Source organism: Agrilus planipennis, unplaced genomic scaffold, assembly GCF_000699045.2.
Source record: "Agrilus planipennis isolate EAB-ADULT unplaced genomic scaffold, Apla_2.0 scaffold32, whole genome shotgun sequence".
NCBI classification, from domain to species: Eukaryota; Metazoa; Arthropoda; class Insecta; order Coleoptera; family Buprestidae; genus Agrilus; species Agrilus planipennis.
In genome coordinates, this window is record NW_020439506.1 from 1333153 (window position 1) to 1348134 (window position 14982).

The window sequence follows — 14982 nt, forward strand, 5'->3', positions numbered from 1 at the left end:
ATAACGTCATATTTTTATTGCTACAAATCCTTGAAACGGTCTTATTATTGCCGGTTCTATCGGCCGTCGGATCCCCGCTAGACAAAATGAATAGTTGCCAATCTCCAAATGCCATTATTGACATTACCATTGCACAGTGGGTGCATAGTCACTTTGTATTGTTAATTAGTATCGCGCAAACTTCCGTTAAAAAAGATAATCCGTTATCACGTTACAATATCGCCAGGCCTTTGGGTGACTGACGCTATGTCCAAGTTCAAGTGTACTTGCTCTAAATCAGCGGTTGTCAAATGGTGTTCCGCGGAACCCTGGCGTTCTGCGAGGTACGACGTTTCTTGTTCTAGTCAAAATATACAAAATTCTATGAGCAACTATTATTCTGCATTTAATCGTAACAGCATATTTTTGATGACCACCTAGTAATGAAAGGTCAAACACTAACGATTCATTTTATAATAGAAACATGCATATATCCAACAAGGACAGCTATTTTTGTGAAAGACAAATACCAGATGAGAGGATATGACATTCGGACTTAAGTTCATATGTAATAAATCGGATCCAATTGGTTATCGGTTCGTTCCTATTTCCTGAGTTATTTTGTTTGTTTATTTATTATTATTTTTATATGCGTAATATAGACTTTGTCTGATCTCGCAAAGCAGTCTGACTCATTTATTTATTTAAACATTTACGGCAATTTTTAAATGTAGCCATTGTTTTCCAAGAGAAGTCTTTAGTAACAACCAAATTTTAGGTCCGTCAGTCGTGTCGCACTGTTGCAGGACGAGAAGTGGACAATGAAATTGACTTATTCGGCCGATATATTCGATAAACTCTCAACGTTATCAGTAGGTCCTTACAGTGATGAACAAAAATATCTTCTCCAAGAATAAAAAAACAAATTTGTAACCTCAAATGTTGGTAAAATAATAAATGAATATCTATTAAACCTCAAAAATCCTTGAAAGAATATTTTCCAGAGGAGTCACAAGATAGCCAATAATAGTGAGTACAGAATCCATTCGCAAATGTCAGAGTATGAAAACTTGATCGATATTAAGAATTAATCCTCTTTGAAACTAAAATTCGAATCAACTGATTCAAATTTAAATAACCTTTGGATCGAACTTGAGTCGTTGAGAAGGTTATCATGGTTATTGTTTCGATTTATATTGACATACAGATGACTTATGCTTACACTAAAAACAAATTCAGAACTACACTCGATACCACTCTGGATATTCGAATTCAATTGTCACACATTGAATCAAATTGTAACGCTATTATAATTAAAAATGAAATTCGAAAACATTGTTAAAGCTGTATGTTTGGAGCGCGGCGTTGTACGGGCATGAAACATGGACGGTGAACGCGGCAGAAAAGAAAAAGTTAGAAGCGCTCGAAATAAGGTGCTACAGGCGAATAATGAGGATACCGTGAATAGAGAAGGTTAGAAATGAAGAGGTATTAGAGAGAATAGGAGAACAGAGGACTCTATGGAAGTCGATAAAGAATATAGGTTGGTAGGACACCTTCTCGTCAGACATATTAGAGGTAGAAACGGGAATTAGGAGGGGTAAAGGTAGACCTAGATTACATTAGTTTTAGGGAAATGCGAAGATTAGCTCAGTTTGGGAAAGAGTGCAGGCGCGTAACCAACCAGCCTTAAGACTGACGACCTTAGGATGATGAGTTTACTTTTTTGTCGAGATGGGGTATCGTAAAAAAAAGGTGAATCAAGAAAGGATTCCGTAGCAAAAACAAATTGGAAACCCCTGCACTAAATATCGCCAATTAAGCGTTTGTGATTAAAATCATCCTTCCTGTGGATCCCGAGTTTGATGTAAGCCCTCTTTAATCTTAATTCTTTTCCTTTTATTATATATATATTTATCATATTTTATATTCGGCGATTGATCTAATAATCTGCATTCCTGATACACATCTTTAATCGTAAGTTAAGAATTTAAAGGTGTGAAGAATATTGAAAAATCAATCGGAAGCGCGCGTTGCGGTCGCAGGTCGTGGCAGACCTCGGCGTACCGCTGCCGACGCGGCGGTGTGCCGTGATTTCACCGCACACTGGATTACCTTTCCGCGCGGTGTGTCGACACAGGCGCCGCCACTTATTATCATAGGCGCATGGTCGCGATCGTTTTAACGCGATTTCACATTGAACGATTTTAAGCGCATTAAATAGCAGATTTAGCACGTCGCGCGACTGTTTTTTGTTGTTACCTATAATGTTGTTCTGCTCTTGTTTCGGCAAACAACAAACACGCACACATCACAATCACTAATGAGGTACATTTACAAGAAAAAAAAATATTACTCATATATTATTGCTGGAACTAGAACTTCAGTTCATCAGAATACGTTTAAAAAATACTTCACAGTAAATGTCTATCGTTATTTATTGACGTTTAAAACATAAAAACAACGTAGAATAAAAAATTGGCAGACTGCCCGATAGAAACTTTTTTGACATCCACGCTTGAAAGAATGTTGACATTGGTCAGGAATAACTCCTGATCAATTGAAAAAATATATGAGAATCTCAGAAATGTAACAATCTCTAATCGCTGCACCACTAACTATTATTCAGTTAACTTTTCTCACTTTGTACTACTCATGAAGCATTTCCTAACTTAACAAGGGCATGTTCAAAAAGCAGACTACAGTCCCAAGTGGAAACAAGAAAGAAGATACATCCATTCTCTCAGATAATTTATAAAGGACTTTGCCAATTTTGGTCGTGTCCCTACTATAAATACAAATCCATTTAGATACTTATAACTCAAACACAACGCCTTACACTCTAATAAAGGGGATTATTTATATTATTTCATCATCTTAAAGTCGTCAGTTCTATGACTGGTTGAACAAGCACCTCTACTCTTTCTTATCCTGAGCTAATCTTCCCTAAAACTAGAAGAACCCTTATCCTTAACTATATAACTTAACTACATAACAGCAATCTAATCTAGGTCTACCTCTACCCCTCCTAACTTCCGTTTCTGCCTCTAATGTGTCTCTGACTAGACCATCATGCTTGAGAAGGTGTCCTACTATCCTATCTCGCCTATTTCTTATTGACTTCTATAGAGTCCTCTGTTCTCCTATTCTTTCTAATACCTCTTCATATCTAACCTTCTCTATCACCGGTATCCTCATCATTCGCCTGTAACATCACATTTCGAACGCTTCAAGCCTTTTCTTTTCCGCTGCGCCCACCGTCCATGTTTCGCACCCGTACAACGCCGTGCTCCAAACATACACCTTTATAAAACCTTTTTCGAATTTCTAAATTAACCGTTCGCGAGCATAGAAGTGACTTCTTTTTATTAAAGGCAACTCGACCCTGCGCTATCCTCTGCTTTATATCCCTACTACTCCTTCCGTCCTCACNCTTAATATTAAAAAATGTCATTAAAAACAATAGAATTACGATTCATATTCGAACAGAACGATTAAGTCCAGACGTTTCATGGCGCAACTGTGACTAGTATCTTCAATCGATACTACGTTCCCGAGACTTCGAGGTTTATTAGCCTATGGCCAAGTTGTCAAATATAACAAACACACAATTATACTCATGTAAATTGTCCCCCTCCTACCCCAATAACTAGAAGTCTTTGATATTGGTTAAGGTATACAGAAGGGAAAAAACTGTTTTATGTATACAAGTAAGGCAAATGACCATCGAAATGAGAAATTCTACATTTCTTTTAGTTTTTGCGCCTCCTCATCAAAAATGCATAATTTGGAATATATTTTTTCAATCATAGCCAGTGCGGCCCTGCTAGAATCACACAGGAAAATATGACATTGCAACGTGACATTCCACCAGCTGCAGTACTCGTTTTGTAAGAGTATTTCTTTTGCGTTCTTAATACCATGTGGTACTGCATACTATTAAAGATGAACAAAGTAGTTATTTAATTAATTCTTAGCGCAATGGGCCTCTAATGAGTAGTGAACTGTTAATATTTGCTTTATTACTTGTTATCGCAATTTATCTATACGTTGCCAATTCACGCCCAGGGCCGGCCTCGGACAGGCGTACGTATGTATTTTTGTTTTTACTTTATATTAATGATTTTAAAATCTATCGACTTTTTTGTGCGTCCTATCGTTAAAAGCAAACGAAAATAAAACTTACTTCTTTTGAAGTCACCATTATTAAAGACATTTTATGGTATATGAATTGTCCACGGTAAATCTTTATAAATAAATAACATTGTCTGCCGTCGACAAAAAAAATATATCCACGCCAGAGTTAAAATGCGACACGGGCCCATCTTTCTTATTCAAATAAACATCGATTGTTTGCAAGCTGCCAGTCAGTTTGCTACAAGAATAATAGGACCGAGGCCCGAGGAACTGCATCTGCCCCCATCTGCATTTTATTATTATCGTTATTATTTCTTTTGGAGAGAAGCATCTGGTATATTTCTTAGCGTCTTGCGACCAACAAAAATGAGCACATTAAAATTAAATCATACGTGCTATTGCACACGTAGGCACAGTATACCTATATAGGTAGCTCTCTTATATTTCTCTATATTATTATTATTACACTGGGCGTAACCCGTCCAAATTTAATGAACCAATGTGTACTATACACCCGAATATAGATATTTAGTTAGATCAACCCATTTTTTTGTAATTGTTTACGTCCAACTGGAACACGTTAAAATCGCTCATATTTAATTAAAGGTTCCAACTAAACAAATACAATGACAGTAGGTCTAAAAAAATTTTAATTTTTAATTAGACTTTTAATAGTCTGCTGGTTGCAAAGTACTACTACTACTAAATGCTTTTTTGTATCTTCATGATCACACAAATCGATTATATGGTGTTGGAAGAAATTTGAAAAAAAAACTAGGTCTTTTAAGTTTAAATCTATCGTTTCTACGGCATTTCACGCATCAAATAAAATAAAATGTAGCATCGTGCTACAGATGGCGTTTAGTGTGGCATTTGTAGTATTTTCTAAATCGCGCTGTTAAGATAGCAGGTAAAAGTTGGTCTGTGTTCTGTCGGAACTGCCTGCGACGCGCTGATGAGATCCAAAAAGATCGAAATCGCGACCCGAGTCTGGCAGTTTCGACAGAATACAGACCTCTTCGAATTATTTTATTCGAGTAAGCTAACGTGCCTATCACGTTGAGGTTGGCTACGCCGGGATCCGTTTTCAGCAAGTAGATATCCATATATTTAAAATGGACCTTGTTGGAGCATACATAATCCTAAAATGTAGCATCGTACTACAGATGGCGTTTACCGCGCCATTTGTAGTATTTTCTATTTCACGCATCTTTTGTTGTTTTTTACAATCTTTAACAAAAAGTGTAATCATAGACTGTCTCGTGCATGGCTATCTGAGAGATGAATAAACAAACAATCAAGCCTACGCTTTAACATTATTATTATTACTGTATCTTTTATTGTAATTCAAAATAAACCATGTATTAAAACGGTTCATGTTGAGCGTGAAGGCCTATCGACATAACGAATCCAACACTTCCAAATCTGCCTGAAAGAAAAGTGCGCCTGTGGTTGGTACGTGTTCACCCGAATAATTAACATCTGGTGTCACAATTCGCTGTGGGGGAGCAATTTCGTTGCTACCGGTCCAAGTCCGGACAAGTTTGGTAGGATCGTTCAAATATACATATACACAAATATATGTATACCAATAAAAGTAAATTACGCACTACACTGACTATACATATAGTATCGGATACATATTTATAAAAGCGAGGCGCTGAATCAAAACTAAAAACAATAGAAATATTAATGTGAAAATTCATTCTCAATTTTCCATCCACTACAAACTACCTTAGGTTAATGAAAGAAAATTTTTGTTGTTGGTGTCACACCCTCGTCGGGAATCGAACAACCCGAGAAATTTGGCTTTACGAACCAATGTTCTTACCACTAAGCTACAGAGATAATAACAGCAACCACGACAAACCGAGTCTACAAGGTTACAGATTCGTTGATTTTTGACTAATGTAATTATATATACTAAACATATGAAACACCATATTTGTTGTCACCTCTCGTAGCTTAGTGGTTAGAGCATTGGTGCGTAAAGCCAAAGGTCCCCGGGTTCGATTCACGGCGAGGGTGTGACGACAGCAACAAAAATTTTCTATCATTAACCTCAGATAGTTTGTAGTAGACGGAAAATTAAAAATGAACATTGACATTAATAATTCATATTAACTACTCTTAATATTAAAAAATGTCATTAAAAACAATAGAATTACGATTCATATTCGAACAGAACGATTAAGTCCAGACGTTTCATGGCGCAACTGTGACTAGTATCTTCAATCGATACTACGTTCCCGAGACTTCGAGGTTTATTAGCCTATGGCCAAGTTGTCAAATATAACAAACACACAATTATACTCATGTAAATTGTCCCCCTCCTACCCCAATAACTAGAAGTCTTTGATATTGGTTAAGGTATACAGAAGGGAAAAAACTGTTTTATGTATACAAGTAAGGCAAATGACCATCGAAATGAGAAATTCTACATTTCTTTTAGTTTTTGCGCCTCCTCATCAAAAATGCATAATTTGGAATATATTTTTTCAATCATAGCCAGTGCGGCCCTGCTAGAATCACACAGGAAAATATGACATTGCAACGTGACATTCCACCAGCTGCAGTACTCGTTTTGTAAGAGTATTTCTTTTGCGTTCTTAATACCATGTGGTACTGCATACTATTAAAGATGAACAAAGTAGTTATTTAATTAATTCTTAGCGCAATGGGCCTCTAATGAGTAGTGAACTGTTAATATTTGCTTTATTACTTGTTATCGCAATTTATCTATACGTTGCCAATTCACGCCCAGGGCCGGCCTCGGACAGGCGTACGTATGTATTTTTGTTTTTACTTTATATTAATGATTTTAAAATCTATCGACTTTTTTGTGCGTCCTATCGTTAAAAGCAAACGAAAATAAAACTTACTTCTTTTGAAGTCACCATTATTAAAGACATTTTATGGTATATGAATTGTCCACGGTAAATCTTTATAAATAAATAACATTGTCTGCCGTCGACAAAAAAAATATATCCACGCCAGAGTTAAAATGCGACACGGGCCCATCTTTCTTATTCAAATAAACATCGATTGTTTGCAAGCTGCCAGTCAGTTTGCTACAAGAATAATAGGACCGAGGCCCGAGGAACTGCATCTGCCCCCATCTGCATTTTATTATTATCGTTATTATTTCTTTTGGAGAGAAGCATCTGGTATATTTCTTAGCGTCTTGCGACCAACAAAAATGAGCACATTAAAATTAAATCATACGTATAAATGTTGGCGCAAAAAAGGGACTAATAAACAGACACTCACCCTTTCTTCCTCCCGTATCATTTCCGCGATTCCCGGTTTTATCTCCATATCGTCTGATGCGGCAGCATTTGGAGGAACATTGTGTCCTTGGGTAATGGGTTGTTGTGACGTCAGCGGTAGCGTGAGGGGTAGCGGCTCGGGTGGGGCCGTAGTGGACGACAGTGGCGTGACGGGGGGTGCAGGGCTCATTTCGACAGACGGGGGAGCTTCAGGCACATCTGCCGCGCCTGCGCTCTCCGCCGGACTACTGAGACTGGAACGCTCGCCCGAAGGACGGCGTCGTTTCTTAACGCGAGGCGCCCCCGTATCGACGCTGCCGTCCTGACGGGCTTCCCATTCAAGACCGCTAGCCGTCGATGTCTTTGCTTTTCCCAGTATTTCACCTGTAACAAAGTAGGCAGTGGATAGTCTGTATGATAAGTATAAGGGGCGAAAACAGACACTATTTGGTCGCGCCACGGAAAGATGCCACTAGCTGTTTGTACTAGTCACATTGTTGCGGTCCGGAGTAGTTTTACATCAGATGGAAAAACAATATGGACTGAGATGAGGAAAGTCTACTTATTGCTACACGTGTGAAAAGGTCCGTGCCACAAAATGGACGCCAATATCAGTGGCGACTGCCAACTGTACACGACAGAGGCATCTGATTGCATTCTTCCGAAACCATAAGGGCTAAACGACTTTTGATTTAAAACAACCAAGCAGTCCGTCTGTTTTCGCCATAACTGTAGGTGGCATTTAAATATCTTAATGTAATTAATGTTGTCTTTTTGTCGTTATCATAACAAAATCTAACACTTTATTAAAGTAAAAAACGTTTAATTTGCATGCGTTTTGATTTATCTGAGGTCTGGATAATAACGCCCCAGGAGCCCCACACCTACAAATCCGGTCCTGAAAAGACTGGTACCTCCAGCTGGTTACGACACTCATTAGCATTTAAATATTCGTAAAAATACATAAGGATTTGTTTCATTAACACTTTTTTGCATGGTCATTGGATAGATTATTAATCTGTGTCAACTCACATTAAAAACCAGATCATATCGTAACATTTAAAAAGAATTTAACAAGCCGAGTCAAGTTGAGGTTGGGGAGAGAGGAAATGAGATTGTACGATTTACAATCAGCAGTAAAATTTATGTAGAGAAAAATGATTGGAGGAATCGACTAGCCATAATAATGCGGGTGTAACTTGATACACCGAAAGATTGTAAAATAAAGATACAACACGACTCTGATCGGAAACAAACTATAATACGAGATGTAACTTTAGAATTTACAATGGTCGTTAGAAAGCTGATTAAAATTCTACAGTTTAATTTAATACTCCTACAATACTGGGTTTTACAAATCGAAAAATGAGCTGCTTCACAAACCGCAACCTGCTTTAGAAGAATGTACAATTAAAAAATTAATTTGATTTAGAAACAACTTAAAATACCATAAGCAAATGTTCGGAAATAAAATTCATCCAGGAGTAGGGCATGCTAATCTTCACAATTGGATTCGATTTCACTTTTCGAGTGATATGCCACTCCCAGTCCATAGAGAAGTTGATATAGTTGGGACAGACCGCTATAAAATTGTCCCTTTTACTTTCTTCTTTCAACTTGCTAACTAGATTAGGGCGATTACGAACAGAACGCCCTTTTTTACTCACGACAAACGTTAGAGGGAATATCGTCAACACTGAAAAGAGATGTCAGGGGGAATTGCAGCGGGCACTGTTAAAGAAAAAGGAGTAACATTACACCAATTGATGTTTAACAGAAAGAGGTGCAGACAAGGGGTATTTAAGAATGTTACCAGCACCGGACATTCTCCAGAATTTAGGAAATCAAGACGTTTGTTAAGGAAGTTAGTACCCGTGATACCTAAGCCTAAAACTTTTTGCTGTTACTGCACTATTCCCAGGCAATCCCGTACCGCTCTTCATTCGTGTATCCCTTCAACTACTTGAGTGCGATAAATTGTTCGTTATTTATTAATTAATATCTCAGAAACTGTGTTTTAATAATTAATCAAACTTTTTTCAAAGAAGTTATTAGACATTGTTTAACTTTTCTGTAGTTTTTTAAAACATTTGTAAGAAGGGATTCCAAGTTAACATTGTATTTCTAGTTAGCCTCGCCGGTATCCTGTATAGTACAATGTATAAGAGCCGCAAAAACGCGAACTTTGAAATTAAATATCACAAACTATATTGTCCAATAATTTCAGTCTGCACATATAGGTGAAGAATAACTTAAATAATATTCTGTCAAAATTTCAAAAGAATCCTAACAAAACGGTTTTCATGGAACAACTACCTTAAAAGATATAATTCCAACCAGGCAGTTATAATGCCAACTCTGATCTTATGCGTATCTAAGCAACGTCTAACCGCTGCACCGCTTACTATTATTCGATTGTCCCTTTTCACTTTCTCTGTACTCCTCATCAAACGTTTCCTAACTTAGCAAGGGTGTGTTCAAAACACAGCAAATAACTACAGTCCCAAATGGAAACAAGAAAGAAGATACGTCCAATCTCATAGATAATGTATTGGGGACATCCCAAGTATATTCGATCCATTTTAGCAACAAATACAGTATTTTGAGCCTTATCCAACATACGTTCGTTTGTGTTATGTTAGGTTACGCAGGGTAAAACTTTCCAGTATCCCCCAGGAGTATCATATCATATTAGGGTTTCTAAAAAAATATCACACACAACCCCTAATTGAGCTGTCGCACTAGGAAGCTTTCCATTATGGTCAAAGAGTACAAGTAAAGTATAGTAGTATGCAAAATTTTTCAGAAGTCATTCTCAAATCGGTAAGTGTTTGCTGTGAAATACGGAGCAGCATTTTCTCGAAATGTTAGTTTTAAAGGAGCGATTGAAACTCGATATAAAACACTATAGATACAGACTTTATTTACAAATGAATTATTAAGTATGAAATAACGGAATACAACTACAGACGAAACAAAGAAAATATGAATTAAAAACGCAAGAAAGACAAAACGTAAGTAACGCTAAACTATGTGACAAAATCAAACATTGTTCTGGTGTCATCACCAATACCTGGAATGCCACAAAAGAAACACGAACTAGAAGCCAACATGAGGAAAACCCCAACAAGGTATGACTCTGCCTCGAGCTATGAAATTTATGTAACCTGCATACAATTAAAGAGCATCGATATAAAAATTCACAAAGGTGGTTGGCGTCGAAAACCTTTGCAGAACCTGACCATTGGGACCAAATCAGACTATTATCTTTTGCAAAAGAACATTCAACAGATATTTGAGTACCTTGTATGCATTTGAAATTATGGAAATTTCCAATACAATAAAATAAAATAGGTTGAATAATGATAAGCAAATCTATCACTAACGATTAAAAACAAATATTGACATTAAATTCAAACAGTAAGGAGTCATCCATAAATTACGTCACACGAATTTCATGATTTTTTGACCCCTCCCCCGTCCTTGTCACAGCTGGTCACATTTGTAAGACTCCCCCTCCTAGTGTGACGTCACATATTTTGTAATTTTTACATCTACTATCAATTTTTTTGTTAATATTACAAAGTTCGTGTTTTAACACATAGATTTTAAAAATTTTCAAATATGAAATTTAGGATCCCCTTGTCACACAATATCACACTTCGTCAACCCCCTCCCACCCCCTTGACGTGTGACGTAATTTATGGATGGCCCTAAGTGTTATCAATTTTTTAACCCCAGCTTTAATATTATTGGTATTTGATCGGTAGTTGAGAAGGAAAAAGAATGTTCACTTACCAGGTGGACTGACAACGTCCTGTTCTCCGTTAACGTCGGCCAGGCCTCGTATTTTGAGGGACTCGGCAACTTTGAGAAGCGGCCCGATCTGCTCCTGGGACACGTTAATTTCGCCCTTGTACATAAATTCGACGGCCGCTTTGAGTTCGGGCCATTTGATGTCGCGCATTATGACGATGGGATGCTGACAGGGATTTTCGAAGAAAAGCGACTGAAAGTAGGGGCTGCAGGCCGACAGCACCATTTTATGCGCCTTGACCGAGTGACCGTCGCATGCGAGCGTCACGTCGACGAACGACTCGCTTTGCAACAGCTGATCGAACACGTTCGTCAAATTCGTCTGGTAATTGTTCCAGCGCAGACAGAACTGCTGCGGTGACCCGGAATTGTGCTGCATCGTAGTCGACGGCGGAAGAGTGTGCTGATCACGACGCGACGATGCTGACCACGATGACGGTGGTGGCGAAGGTGATGATTGACGGTCACCTGAAATCAAGAAACCTACGTTTTAGACTTTGTGGCCTGTGACCCGCATTAACGGGTACATTTTGTAATTGTGACAGGATATGCCTTACACATTACTAATCGTATAAACCAGGGATGAACAACACGCGGCCCGCGGGCCGCTTGAGGTCCTTTAAACATATTTCTGCGGCCCGTCAAGCATTTCTAAAATTGAATTTATTTTATCGACTTTGAATCGAAAATGTTTTCCTCGCCATTTAATATCGACGTGGATACAGTTCTGGAAGACTTTTTAAAATGGAAGTGATTGACATGCAGAATAATACCGATTTAAAAATTGTATCTTTCTCAGTGTTTAGTGCTAATAATTGTCTATATTTTTTACAATTATTTTAATTCAAAAACTTTTCCATTTAGTTAGATTTAGTCTTGTTAATTACTTTATTTACATTTCAAATTTCTTTGTTCAGTTCAACTTCAAACATTTTAAGTTATAAATTCCTTTCCTTTATTATTTGGTTTTATAATATTTGTGAATAATTTCATTGTCATACAGACAAAATGTACGTGATAAATTCAATAATTCCTGGTAGTATAACTGAGATTTTTCTGTCACTAATACCTGGGTCATTGTTAACTCTTTCATACCTGTTTCTAGAATTTTTCTATATCTGGTTGTACTCAACACCCTCTCGTATATGACGGAAAGGACGAGAATCAATTTCCTCTCCAAAAACAAAAAATATACCTATTTTCTATATTTTTCTGCTTGATTATGAAATAGCATTGCAAGAAAAAAGTACAATATAATCACTTTTTTAATAACGCGATAAATTAGATTGATCCACGATTTTCTTCAAAATTATGTATTTTGTACAAACATTTCATCATGTTTCATAAAACACACGACAGAAGCAACTTAATTGTGACCATTTGAAGTTGGTGTAAAGTTGTCTGGCAGATATTAGAGAACTTACTATAGTACACGCGTTAAATTAGTAGGGAGTTTTAGAAAATACCACAAATGACGTGGTGAGCGCCATCTGTAGTACAATATTTTCTAAAACGCGCTGTTAAGACAGCAGGTAAAGATTGGTCTGTGTTCTGTCGGAGCTGCCTGCGACGCGCTGATGAGATCCAAAAAGATCGAAATCGCGATCCGCGTCTGACAGTTTCGACAGAGTACAGACCACTTCGAATTAGTAGGGAGTGATGTTTAAGTTAGGGTGGAAGGTATATTTACTGGAACAATTGCAGCGAAGTTGATTAGAGAATGAAAAATTATCTGTGGAATATCACTACCCCAGCATTTGCCTAAGTGATCCAAGGAAACCACAGAAAAACTTGGACCTGAAATCGAATCGGCGTCCTCCCGAATGCTAAGCAATGGTCTAAGCCTCTAGGCCATGCCGCTGCTTTCGTGCTCTGTGTCTCCCTTCTTATACCTAAAACTTAAAACTAGAAAATGACAACCAGGATGTGGCAAATGTCGCCATTGATTATTAACCCTTTTTAAATTATTCAGTGGACTCTTACAAGGCGGGACTGCCAAAACTCAAAATATTTCCGAGAGGGTTGTTTATAACCTACGAAAATCAAAAACATCAATAAGTAACAAACGGCACATCTAACCGTAAAACCCATAAAATAAACACCCCATATTAAAATTGACAACTATTATTGGGGATCATAAAGGATCCTTCCAGAATTAATTCTGTACCGTTACCTCAATAAACTAATTTATCTGATGCTAGTGCATTCACTAGCCTTCCTGGCAATGCAGAAAATATTCCGAAAGAATTAAAGTATACATAAGTTACAACCCCAAAGAACGTGAACTAACATTTACACCTCTAAACAGTTGGCATGGTAAAACTGGCAAGCCAAAATATAGAACATCGGATAATTAGCTGCAAATTATCCGTACATTAAGTGTATAAGCCAAAAATTAATCCTGACCCGGGAAACCCGAAAATCAGTTTACAAAAATTGTAAATGCAGTTAGGAAAATTGTAGACAGCTCACAAATAATTAGCCGCTACTTAACCGCTGTTCGATGTAGCATTAAAAAAAAACTTAAACATCTATAAGTAGATGGGATACAGGCGGAAATTCTAAAACATGCAGGACAAGAGGATAGAGATAGTATGTTTAAGCTAGTTAGTCACATTTACAAGACGGGGAAAGTCCCGAAGGACTTAACCGCTGACGATGTAGCCTACTAAGAAGAAAGTTGGAACTAGTTATTTTAAAATAGTGTCATTTTTCTATCTTTAAGGCTCGACAATACCTACATCGAAGAAGATTATAGTAGAGACTCTCAATCAGGTCTAAAACTAGCTGTGAATATTTTGCAAATTATCAGAAAAAAATTGAAAAATTAGTCGACTTGGGAAACTCAAAAACCAGTTTGCATGCTTTCTTCAAGCCCGATTTAGAATGAATATTATAGTCTCACTCAATATCAAGAAATATTAAGAGAAATTTTAACTTCATTTGAAGTTATCATGCAAACTGGTAGTTTTTAGGCTTTCCGGGTCGCGGCTACGTTTTGGCTTACAGGGTTAGCTATCCGATGCTTTATATATTTGCCTGCTAATTTTGCCATGCTAACGTCAAAGGAGTTTAATTATGCACTGAGATAAGAACTTAAAAAAATTAAGTTGTTACTGCAATGTGCTCTATATGAAACACGATGAAATGTTTTGGATAATTTGTAAAAATCATTTGTATCAGTTTAGTTTAGAGGTATTAAAAAATTTTCTTACAATGCTGTTTTGCTATCAGGCAGGATTGTCTACATACCAAAAAGGTATCTATGAAATCATCCATATTTTGCAAATAATATAATTTTTCTTTATTTTACGGCAAAAAATGGGTTTTAAAGTTAGCTGATTTATTATTAATTTTATTGCAAAATTTTTTAATATACACTAACCGAACAGAGAGATATTTTATTGGATGCAAACATCAAAAAGCGACATAATCTTTTACAAAATTTTGTGCTTGCCTTACTTTAAATATATTTCAGTTTAAACATTCTTTACAGAGAAAATACGTAAGTACTACATATGCGTGAACATTATAACTTTTTATTTCTGAAGAAATATCTTTATTTACTCAACAAAATTTACACTTCTCTAATTTGATTATTTGATTTATTTTATTTGCAATAACCACCAGTTCCTAACTATTACACATTTATAAGCCAAGTGTACCAAATTCATTAGTATTCAAAAAAATATTCCGAAATCTTCTCACACAACAGACACATTCAATAAGATAAAAAAGACCTTTAGGACAGGTATAATAAGTATGACAAAGGATTAAAATA

At 36.8% G+C, this 14982-nt stretch overlaps 1 protein-coding gene across 3 annotated transcripts in view; it reads right to left on the reverse strand.

Moving 5' to 3' along the window:
• Positions 1 to 14982, reverse strand: part of LOC108733656 (protein bric-a-brac 1-like) — a 630997-nt gene that overhangs the window by 463743 nt on the left and 152272 nt on the right. For all 3 annotated transcript variants that reach the window (XM_025979189.1, XM_025979188.1, XM_018464907.2), the window contains 2 exons: positions 11184 to 11669; positions 7387 to 7769 (listed from right to left, as the gene is read on the reverse strand). In XM_025979189.1, the coding sequence (XP_025834974.1) occupies positions 7387 to 7769; positions 11184 to 11669 (869 nt within the window). The remainder of the gene's footprint in view (positions 1 to 7386; positions 7770 to 11183; positions 11670 to 14982) is intronic.